This window comes from Gossypium hirsutum, chromosome D11, assembly GCF_007990345.1.
Source record: "Gossypium hirsutum isolate 1008001.06 chromosome D11, Gossypium_hirsutum_v2.1, whole genome shotgun sequence".
Classification (NCBI taxonomy): domain Eukaryota; kingdom Viridiplantae; phylum Streptophyta; class Magnoliopsida; order Malvales; family Malvaceae; genus Gossypium; species Gossypium hirsutum.
Genome location: NC_053447.1, coordinates 72,756,189 through 72,768,149, shown reverse-complemented (window position 1 = coordinate 72,768,149; position 11,961 = coordinate 72,756,189). Strand labels below are relative to the sequence as shown.

The window sequence follows — 11,961 nt, the reverse complement described above, 5'->3', positions numbered from 1 at the left end:
TATGCCATCCACGCTGGGGTCAATCAAGGACCAAAATACATCATCATTATATGAAGGATATAATGCAATACTATTATTATGAAGAGATATACCGAATCATATCAAAAGATTTTGTTGATTTGATTGAATGCAAATCCAAGTTATTTTGTTTCATCCTGTTTAGCGTCGGCCTGGTCTATTTAAGTTAAGCGGGTAATAAAACCAGCACCCAATCTATTATGGTGGATGGATCCTTTGGATAATGTTTTCAATTCATCAACAGTCTTAACACTAATTTGTATGTAAACAAGGCAACATTGAGCCCTCATCTTTATCGGTGGGGGGACTGGAAACAACAATATGTACCATCTTTTGCAGCTCTGCGAAGTTATTCTGATACTAATTTGTAAAGAATGTTCGGTGACAGAATATTGTTCCAATTTCAAGGCCAAAAAAGTTCAACAAGCGCAGGAGAAGCAGAGATATGTACAACTAGAACAAGTGATTAAATGGCAATCAAGCATCATCAGCATCACTACTTCCACCAACCAGAGATTCCTGAATGGCCAAGTAATTGCCTCCATCAGGACCCAACACCTTAAACCTGCTCCACGGTTAAATGCACATTTGAGAACATTGATATACTATAAGCGAGAAAAGGAAACGGTGATATGGCACCTCTCGAGAATGAATTTTCCCTCTTTGTACTTTTGAGCCTTCTCATGTGCAGCCTCCTAGAATCACTCACGCCATTAGGAAAAAGGGAAAATGTTCCATGAAATTACCTCATGCAACTAACCCTTGAAATGAAATCAAACTGGCAGAAGAACTTGAAATTTCAGAACTAGTTCTTACGTATTTCCATCCCACAATCGAGCCACACCCAACACAGAATATATCAACAACAGTGTGCAGTCCAGTCATCATCATGCGCTCCTCTTTTTCCCCTTCAGTGATATTCACACTGTAATGGATTAAGAAAGAAATATGTTATTTGAACTATTCATATATGCAGAATGTATATGATACAAGTCCCTATACTCTCAACTCCATCATAGGCATTTCTGCTTTTGCCATCCATGGTTGTTCTTGCAACAATTAGTATGCATCACTTGTAATCTAGAGTTTAGATAATAATAAGTAGAATGAATGGAAATCATAGGAAAGGGATTGCCATATAGCTGCAGGCAGTGGACTGGTTCAGATTGTTGATTTTTTAGTAGTTCTTTAATAGAAAAAAGATGATCTGAATCATTTTTTTATTAGATAAATGAAAAGGAGAGAAGGGAAAAAAAAAGGACTTATCATACATCCATACCAAAATCAACACATTGAAATGCATAGAAAGTGAAATCATGAGCATGGTTTTAAAATAGATAAGACTATTTTTAGAGAACACTCCATGGAGAAAAAAAAAAGAGTGCATAGCAATGAAATACTTACACCTTATCAAAGAGATAAGCCTTTCCATGCCCGCAGTGGAAAGACTGAAACACAGGTAAAGGATAGGGTTAGTATGACTCTGTGATGCTGAACAACACATGATGTAATTCAGACAACAATGAGAAGCATGGCCATGATGAAGAGAAAGATAAGACAGAAAATGCGCTTGGCAACACAAGTGGCTTTGCTCCTAGAGTATGCAAGAAGCCCTGTATGATGATAGTCGATTATATTCCATGAACATTGGAACCAGTCACTGCATCTACAATAACATTGATGATAATAGTCCCGAAAAAAAGAGGGGTAGGTGGTTTTTCAATATATGATACTGATGTAAAACTAAACATGATAGGCTGACATACAACCTACTTATTTTACTCTTCCTTATGTATCAACTCTTAAATTCCAACTTCACAAATATCAAACAATATCTTAGGCTTAGACAAAAAATAACCTCCAATTGAACCAGCCATTGTCTATTAAAGAACTGATACATAATCAAAAGAAACAGGAAGCTATAACTTAATATTTTCTAGCACCAATTAAAACCCTCCGTAGAACAACAAAAAAGAGGCAGCTAAGGTCAGTCACTCTCCGTAGACAATGACTCGTTCATCCATCAAAGTTGTAAGCATATATTAATCCCTTAATTGCAAAATAAAAAAAGGAAATCACATAGAAGGTTGTGCGCAAAAATTGCTGGGGATTCGTATTATCAAAGAGAAACAGTAAAAACAGAACTGAAGAGTAATCAATCTGTTTCAGTTAAATCATTATTCCTTAAAATTATTTACTACGTTCCATAGCCCAATAAAAGCTTGGGGAACCCCAGAATGAAGTAAATAGCATAATAACAATGCATAAAGCAATTCGTGGAAGAAGAAAAGAGAGATCAAAGGATTTGGCTGGAAACCTTAGAAATAATGTCGTCAAGGAGGGCCAGATGGGTAAAGCAGTGCTTGCAGCTATAAACGCGTCCTTCAAGAGTGATCATGAATATCCTTCCCATTTTGTTTTTAGTTTCCAACTATCAATATATTAAACCTTAAGTAAAAGAGAAAAGAAATAAAATTCAAATAACTGATTAAACAAAATAAAAGCATAGGAAAATGGTATGGATCGAGAAAGATACCAAATATGAAGGGAAAGTAATGCGGACGTGTGTTCTATAAAAATTAACAGCAAGGGGTTACAGAGAGATCATTTGAGATATGAAAATGGTGATGAAATCGGAACCGAGCCAATCCTTAAATAATAATCTATACAATACCCACCGCAAAATATGAATTTGACGACTTGAGCGCAATTATTATACACTTATAAAAACAAAATCTTCGTATAATTTCCGAAATTGGAGTTATTTCTTAGGTTGGGGTCGGAAATCTTTTTGTCCAAATTACCCCATAAACTTATTTGTTATTATCATATTGAGCTCTAAATTAAGAAAAGGCTTTTTCAACTTTATTTTCCCTAAATTAATTTCTGAACTTGGTAATTATTCTCGTATTAAAGCTTAGATTTAATAATTATTCCCGCAACTTCAAGGAAACATTAGGGACTAACTTGAATTAAAAAAAGTTCAATTCTCAAAATGAACCCTTCTGAATTTAAAACTATACTTGTTGCGGATTACTATTTCTTTACTAGTTGTTAGGTGATATCAGTTCGATTCGATCGAATTTTTTCAATCATCCATCCATCCATCATACTTCAATTCAGGTATTGATTTTTCCACATTGGTTTTAGATTTGTAGATTTATTTGGACAAAATGAACTTTATTTTATGAGTTTTGTATATTATTTGATAAAATTTCAAAATATCTTTCATAAATATATTTCTAAGAAAACAATACATATTCAAGAACTTCACACTATTTTAAATATAAAATATTTTTTTATATCATGAAAAATATTTGATTTTATTTTTAGATTTTTCTAGTAGTAGAAGATAATAATAATTTCTAAAAACATTTATTTATATATCATCTAATTTTATATTGATTTGTTTATTTTTGGTGAAAGTAAGCTTCATTAAAAGATCAAAAGATTGATGAAACTAATTTATAGATACGAGTGATGAGTAGTACAACAAAACAGAAACAAATATGTGTTCAGATGATGTTTTCCACAACTAACGATAAGCATTATGTGTTCGGTCCCTGCTTCAGATAACTGTAGACACCAGTCATTTCATTTTAAAGTAGATAGTCCTCCCATACAATACAAAGAATCACAAGAGAAAACAAAGGTCTACGTCAACGTCTAGGATATACAAGGAATGGTTCACTAAAACTGATAACTGGTACGGTTCTCTCTCTACTCGCGTCCCAAATTCAGAGAACCATCTTTCATCAGCTTTATGCTTAGACTGTTGAATCTCCCTCTTGAGTAATGCCGAGATGCCTTTCTCCAATCTGTTCCTGTTTTCATCATGGCTGCAAATTCATCATAGGTGATGCGCCCATCCTGCACTTACAGAAAATGAATTGTCACTCGACTTCAACCTGATTTTTATTTATGACACAATATTGGGTCATCATAAGTCACCTTGTCTGTGTCCACTTCTTGAAAGATGTCATTTGCAACACTAGTACAGTCATCTGCTCCCTCCATTAATGCATCCCGAAGCTCATCAGGCTCAATGAAACCATTACCATCTCTGTCAAAATAAGAGAAGGCCTTTCGAAGATGCTCGTCATTGGCCATTCTTTGCACATGGAGAGAAACAGCAAGAAATTCCCCATAGTCCAATGTTCCTTTCCCATTAGCATCAATCTGTAGTCAAGAAACACATTTTTAGCATTGAAAATAAAAATAACTTGAACCTAAATTATGAGGTGCCATGGTCCGTAATTAAATTTGGATATGTTAAGATCGACCCGATTAGCAACAAGAAAAAAAAATAGCGGAATAAATTGAAAAATTAAACACACAAATTTAACGTAAATTACGGGTAAAGATAATTTTACTATAATGGCAAAAGAACGAAGAGTACAAAAAATGGAGATAAAAATTAAACTCCGAAAACAAAGAACCCTCAGAACGTAAATACAAAATTCTCTAAATGTGTTATGAGTTCTAATCTCTAATAGGTGTATTTTCTAAGGTTGTAAAAGAGTCTATTTATAAGTCAAATAATAATAAAATAATCTAAACTAATCAGAATTTGATTGAAACAAATAAACCGAGTTTAACTGAAAGATTATTTCTCAAATTTAACTGAAATAAGAGTCATACTCAACAAATCTCCACCTTGACTCATATTTCCAGAACACCATTTTTGCCAAAGCTCGCCACGAGCCTATATTGAACTATACAGGGAGTTAACTAAGTCGAATCTGTGCTTAGAAACTAGAAAGCTTCTAACCTTCAACTTGTATACTGCCAAATTAAAATTAACTCGGGTTTGATTTTCATAAACACAGTGCCCTAACTTTTTAAAACCTACATCCAAAAGAGAACCTCTCTTCAACGAAACAGTCATACATTTTTCCCTCCTATAACCAAGTTGCCTCCGCTCCAAATGAGTTGATTTCGACTCCATAACAGACGAGGGACATCCGATTTCACCAGTCACTGTAGAATCTTCCAGAATATAAAGATTGCCGGTTCTTTTACCTTTTAACAAAACGAGAGCTTCACGAGATACTTTAATGTCGCTCGACTTGATGTTGATTCTGCATCCTTTCAAGTCTAAAATATTTAAGGAGATGAGATTCTTTCATAAATCAAATACATATTTGACATCTAAAAGTGTCCTAGTCATCCCATCGTGTCTCCTAATTTTAACAGTACCAATATCAATTACCTTACTAGATGAATCGTTTCCCATGCGCACAACTTTACCTTCAACCGAACTGTATGCGGAGAATCATTCTCTATTGGGACACATGTGGAAAGAACATTCCGAATCTAGGATCCACTCGGATGTAAGCTTAGAGTTATCGCTTGTTGACACTAACAAAAAATCATCACTGCTTTAATCAGCCAAATTAAAGCCAGCTACATCTTCTCCGTTACTCTCAGCAGCTTTTTTATTTTACAGTTTATAACAATCTGCTTTGACATGACCTAACATTTTACAATAACGACACATTTTGTCTCGTTTCTTTGATGTCACCAAAACGAAAGCTTACTTATCTACCTTGCTATCCAAACCAAACTCATTGTCGAGTTTATCTCTACTCAACAAATGACCCTTCACATCTTTGAACGAGAGTTTATCTCTGTCATAAATCAGGGTCTCCTTAAAAGACTTGTATAAATGGGGTAAAGAGTACAATAATAGCATAGTCTGATCTTCATTGTTAATATGAACCTCAACGTTCTTTAAATCATTTAAAAGAGTAATGAATTGACTGATGTAATCTCTAATAAGCTCAAATTCATTCATGCGAAACATAAATAAACTTTGTTTCAACACTAAACGGTTAGCTAGAAACTTAGTTGCATAAAGAGTTTCTAACCTTTTTCAAAAAGCGGATGAGGTTTTCTCCATCAATACCTCCTATAATACCTAATTCGCGAGGCACAATTGGATTGCGGATAAGGCATTTTCATCAAGCTCTTCTCATTCTGTTTGATTTAGATTATTAGGTTTTTTCCCGGTAACAACCTTTTCCAAGCCGATTTGAACTAGAATTGTCATCATCCTAACTTGCCCTAGATTGAAATTTGCCTCACCATCGAACTTCTCAATTTAAAACCTTATTGCTGTCATATCTAAATGGGCTGATCTATAAAAATTAAACTAACTCTGATACCACTTGTTGGGATAGACCCAATTAAGCAACAAGTAATAAAAAAGAGCAAAATAAATTGATAAATTGAACACACAAATTTAACGTGTAAAAATTTCTCCAAAGAGGATAAAAAACCACGGGAAAAGATAATTTTACTATAATGGAAAAAGAACGAAAAGTAAAAAAGATGAAGATAAAAACTAAACCCCAAAAACCCGAAAACAAAGAACCTATTTATAGGCTATTTATAGGCTAAATTCTCTAATTTGTTATGAGTTCTAATCTCTAATGGGTATATTTTCTAAAGTTGTAAAAGAGCCTATTTATAGACTAAATTCATAGGTCAAATAATAATAAAATAATTTAGACTAATCAGAGTTTGATTGAAACAAATAAACAGGGTTTAACTGAAAGATTATTTATTAAATTTGACTGAAATAGGAGTCATACTCAACAGGATATGTAGGAACCGAGCCAGAGTATTACAGCCACATTGATAAAACATCTTGATAAGTATGAATACAGCTGAAGTGTACATCAAATTCAAAATTGACCAACTGTTCAGGAAAATGGACAAGAGGGTAAGTAGCATTCCGAACCGACTAGCATCAACACCAAAAAACCTACAATACGGGAACCACTAAAGTAAAATCTCTCATCAACTACTGCCAAAATAATGCTTCATGAAAAATTAGAATGTTTGCTGAGTAGCAGCTGCATACTCTTTTGAAAACAGATTTGCTTCTTTTTCCCTGCTTAAAAGTGTAGTTACACTAACTGCTAGGATACCTCAGGATCTCCGTCATTATAATTTGTCTCTAAATGCTGATAATTGCACAAGGTTAGGACATTGTCCCCAAAGGCCATCCACTCCTTATTCTTACTTAGAGTATCATCAGACATCCAACTTCCTCAAGCTGCTCTACCAATGCAGAAACATACTTCAGAGATTAAAAATTTTAAAATAAATAAACAGAGGTAGCCTGACAGTAAAGTTAGTTTCTTACAACCGCATAATAACATAAGAAAGGATGTGATAACAAAGAACTCAGGTTAATTAAAGATCCTACATAGCCGGCTTCCAACCCAACTAAATTAAGTTCCAACTATAACAAGCCTTGGTCTACTAATACTTCTTATGATCATATTTACCACACTTGGGAATGATAAAAAAAAAGTTTCAAAAAGAATAAAAAAAAATGACTCTCTCTGCTTAAAATTAGATCAAACAGGAAATACTTGTTAATTTAAGGTAGTGTATAAACCAAAACTCACTCACAGCTTCAATAAGCATCATTTGTACTTCAGACTCTGCGAGCTGTGAACCAACATTTCCAAATACAGCTTTCAGCTCTTCAATTGAAACAATGCCATCATTGTCAGTGTCCATTTTCTTGAACATTTCTTTGATGCCTTCAACTTCTTCAACAGATAAGAACTCAGCAATAACCTAATCAAATTAACTTAAGATTCCCCCAGCTATGGGAAAAAAAAAGGATTTAGTAGATTTATTAACAGTGAACCAACCCGCAGAGCTTTTCTTTTGAATCTGTTCATTATTGAAAATTGTTTAAGCCTTGACTTAACAACATCACCAAGAGGAACATTGGGAGCTTTTTTAGCATTTTGGAGCCACGGGTGCTCTGCGAGAAGAGGCAATACATAGATTAGGCAAATTATCACATATATAATGTAGGACAAATCAGAAACATCACAATTTTGAAATAAACTTGGAAAGCCGATATATTGTGGTTTTAGATGTTATATTTGAAGAGGCATAAAATGCCCATCACAAGATCAACAGAAACATGAAAAGAATGTGCCAAAATGCTTATACCCTCATCCACCTCCCTCCCCCTGAAACATACACATGAAAAGTAGCACGGAGGAAATGTTAGTACCAAGCACTTGCTTTGCAGTGAGTCGAAGCTTTGGGTCAGGTTCCAACATTTGCTGGACTAGACTCTTAGCACTCTCTGAAATATTTGGCCATGGGTCATGTTTGAAATCTATTAACCCACGAAGAATTGCCTGTGCAACGCCTTGTTCAGACTCTGCATAACAAAAAGTCTTCAGGTAGGAATAACAATTCAATTCATTTTTATTTGTTAGTGCAGATCCAATAAACATGCACACATATCAACAGAGAGAAGAATAGTCAAAAGAAACAGACTTGCCAGCCCAAAAAGGAGGAACCCCACACAACAAAATATACAGAATGACTCCAGCACTCCATATATCAATTTCTGGCCCATAATTTCGTTTGAGCACCTCTGGAGCCATATAATATGGACTTCCAACGATCTCAGAGAATCTTTCACCTGAAATTCACACGATGTAGGCATTAGAACAAAGTATTAAAGAATAAAAACTACAATAAACAATAACAAAAGGAATATTGGTCAAACTATAGGCATGAAGGCCTTATCTTACTTAGCATAACATTGACACCTACGTACATCACCGGTTTCCCCCCACATCACACCCTACACAGGCATGCAGTTTTTTCTTAAAAAAAAAAAATTCAAAACCACGATATTGACCAGACAGAAATATACTTAGGCAGAGATAAATTGGGAAAAATAACTTGCTTTTCACGAAACGTTGGTCTTACTGTGCCTGCTATTCCCAGTTTAAAAGCAAAGGAAGTATTAAAAGAATTAACCAAAGTAAATTCAGCCACATCTTGGGGTGATAGAACAAGAAAATCTTCACAAAACCCAACGCTGACAGGATGTTTATAGCATACTAGAATATCCCAAAAAATAGACCATTCATCTGGTGGAAGGAAAATGAAAATCAACTTAATTTGAGTCACTTAAGCTAGTAAGGTTAACAAGTGCTATCCCGTCACAGCCCATTTAAGGAAATAGGGAAATATGTATAAGATGAACAAAGCTACAGTTTCTGACAACTATAAGAAAGAAACGACAAAAAGCATGCTTCAAATTTCCCCAACAAGAGGAAAGGAATCAAATGTGATTCCAAATCAAATACATGAAAAAAACTGCAATTAACAAGGCCCCCGACTATGCACTACCTCATTCTTCTGTTGGTTTATTTTGGGAAAGTTAAGGGCCTAGTAACATTACTTTAAAGGAATTTCACCTACTTCTAGTAGTGCTACAACAGCTTATTATGCACAGCCAAATAAAATAATCAAAGTGCGAGTTTCGTCATTACAAAAACCATGAACAACTAAATGCGAAGACACTACTATATCACATCGGAAGTTCAGGATGTCCGATAAACTTTGATCATTCCCATGTACTGTTCCTTTATGGCCAAATCAAAACCAGCTTAGCAAAATACCATATTTGCTACATAATTAAATAAAACTCTAAACTAGCACTATCACTAATAATTCTGACTAAATATGGCGTGCTCTTGAAAAGGCCACTCATTTATGCATACATTCAGATTTCAAACAACTTACCTGGCTTGAAAAATATGGATAACCCAAAATCGATAGCTTTTAACGGTGATTTCTCTTTCTTATTAGCGAACAAAAAATTCTCAGGCTTCAAATCTCTATGAATCACTCCATGCTTATGGCAAAGCTGAACCACTTCCATAATCGTCCTCGTCACTGCCGCGGCAGCTCTTTCAGTGTAATGTCCTCTGGCGACAATCCTATCAAAAAGTTCACCACCTTCGCAAAGCTCCATCACTAAATGAACAGCATTGTCATCCTCGCACGCTTCTTTAAAGCTCACTATACTGGAATCCTTTGGTAAGTGCTTCATAATTGCAACTTCCCGTCTCACATCGTCAATATCCACAGCAGTCCTCAGTTTCCTCTTCGAGATTGACTTGCACGCGAGCAACTCGCGCGTACCGCGGTCGATGCAAAGATAAGTAACTCCGAACTCACCTCGGCCGAGCTCGCGATCCACGAGGTATTTCTCTTCTATGCTATCCTTTGGAACTCCTGCAAGCACGGTAATCGCCGGCTTCTGTTTAGAAACAGAATCTTTACGGGCGTGATCGCGACCGGAGAAATTCGATTTCACGTCTTCTCTTGCAACGGCTGCTGGAGATCTACAACAATTCCCCATTCTGCCAAACGCAGCCTTGTCCTATGTCCGCCAGTCCGGATCGCGTCGATGAAAAAACTGAAAAAGGAAAAAAAGAAAAAAAAAAGCTTTAGAAGAAATACTGAGCTAGGGTATCACATTATAGTCTGAAAGCCAAATAAATCCGCAGCTTTCTAGCTTCTGTAGAGAGCAACCGAAGTAAAGAGACTGATTAAGAAAGAGAGAAATAGAGAGGAAGAAAGAGAATGTGGAAGTGAGCCCGACAAAGGAGCAAACCAACAACTTCAATGAGAGTTCGTGTTTTGTATTAATTGTCATTTTAGTAAATTATTAGTAAATTTACATTTTAGTCATTTAACTTCAAAAGGTTTTAAAATAGTCACTGAACTATTCAAAAGATTTTATTTAAGTCACTAAGTTATTAAAATTGTTATCATATGACATTTGTTTGCACCACCTAAACTAATCGAAAGCTTTTTTTTCCCTTCTTTTCTACGATTCAGTTTTTCTTCATGAAATAATTTTGAATGTCATGAATCTGAAAATTAAAATTCAAACACATTTCTTCTCTTCTAGCATTAATTGTCACATTGGCTTGATTCTAAGGTATGTTCTTCTACTCATTAATGGCTTTATTCTAAGGTATGTTCTTCTACTCATTAATGAGTATTGATCCACCATACCGATCGTTGAATCATCACTTGGAGCTTGCTAACTGAATTTTTTAAAAAGAAAAAGAAAAACTTAACAAACCAATGACTTAAATAAAAACTTTCAAATAGTTCAGTGACTTAAATGAAAACTTTCAAATAGTTCAGTAACTATTTTGTAACTTTTTAAAGTTAAGTGACCAAAACTTAAACTTATCAAACTTAAACTTATTAATAGTTTAATGACCTTGAATATAATTTGCCCCTTTTTAGTTTTACTTCAAAAAAAAGTTGTAAAATTAAAATTATAACAAAAAAAAACCCATAGAAATAGTCACTCAACATGGATTAAAATTTATTTATTTGATGGAAAAATAAACTAGTTGTATGACCTTTGGGCTTCGCGACACCTTGCCTAACACGGAGAAAATAGTGGTAGGGGTAATCTTTTGTTCAACATCAACCTAAGCCAAAACACAAGTACTTTTGTCTAAAATTTGGAATTGTATTCAACTGTTAAGCACTTTTGGCTTTTAACTTTAAAAGAGCTCCAATTTCTTCTATCTTTTAAGCTTAGAAGTTACTTCTTCTTTATTTTTTAGGGTTTTAGTTCATAGCTTTTCCGTCTAGTTAATTTTTATTATAACTCTAGTATTAATTGCACTTTGATACTTTAACTTTGCTTTGTATTTTCATTTTCATTCAAATCCTTCAATATATTTCAGTTTTATTTTCTCTCCAAAGTCTAAAAAAATCTAAACTTTATTTGTATTTTCTTTCTCCATTATTGCTGTCATCATCTTCTTCAAACATCTATTAATAAATTTTTAAGCTTTCCTTAAATTTACTGTTGTGCTTATTTTTATGTATGATTTGAAAATCTGTTGAGTTGTGTGTCTGGAAATGTTGGTTGGTAACTAAATTTATGGTGGTTGGTTGATGGAAATGTTGTTTGGTAAGTTTTTGGTATAGGGACTAAATTGTAAAAATTGGACCAAATCGAACAAATCTTAAAATTGAAAATTGACACTTTTAGGTGAATATCTAGATAGGTGAGACCGAGAGGAGATCCTATTGAGCACCAATTTAATTGTTTCGAGTTAGTTTGGT

General features: G+C 34.4%; 1 protein-coding gene and 1 pseudogene across 2 annotated transcripts; both read right to left on the bottom strand.

The window, feature by feature from the left end:
• Window positions 1-349: 349 nt before the first annotated feature.
• On the bottom strand, window positions 350-2,833 carry LOC107898857 (protein yippee-like). Of its 2 annotated transcripts, none has more exons than XM_016824421.2 (6): window positions 2,555-2,833; window positions 2,336-2,466; window positions 1,423-1,466; window positions 835-943; window positions 658-713; window positions 350-583 (listed from the first exon to the last, which is right to left on the bottom strand). In XM_016824421.2, exons 2-6 carry the CDS (start codon window positions 2,429-2,431, stop codon window positions 496-498), a joined length of 393 nt encoding a protein of 130 aa, XP_016679910.1. In that variant the 5' UTR covers window positions 2,432-2,466; window positions 2,555-2,833; the 3' UTR covers window positions 350-495. The 2 variants fall into 2 exon arrangements, with proteins under 2 accessions (XP_016679910.1, XP_016679911.1); XM_016824422.2 differs by having other exon boundaries at window positions 2,336-2,449.
• Window positions 2,834-3,469: 636 nt separating this feature from the next.
• LOC107898855 (calcium-dependent protein kinase 13-like) lies at window positions 3,470-10,488 on the bottom strand (annotated as a pseudogene).
• Window positions 10,489-11,961: the final 1,473 nt, after the last annotated feature.

Coding starts and splice junctions, on each gene's coding strand:
- LOC107898857 (XM_016824421.2), bottom strand. CDS start 2,431: ATGGGAAGGATATTCATGATCACTCTTGAAGGACGCGTTTATAGCTGC. Junction 1,467..2,335: donor TTGACGACATTATTTCTAAG/GTTTCCAGCCAA, acceptor CCTGTGTTTCAG/TCTTTCCACTGCGGGCATGG. Junction 714..834: donor CGATTGTGGGATGGAAATAC/GTAAGAACTAGT, acceptor GAGTGATTCTAG/GAGGCTGCACATGAGAAGGC.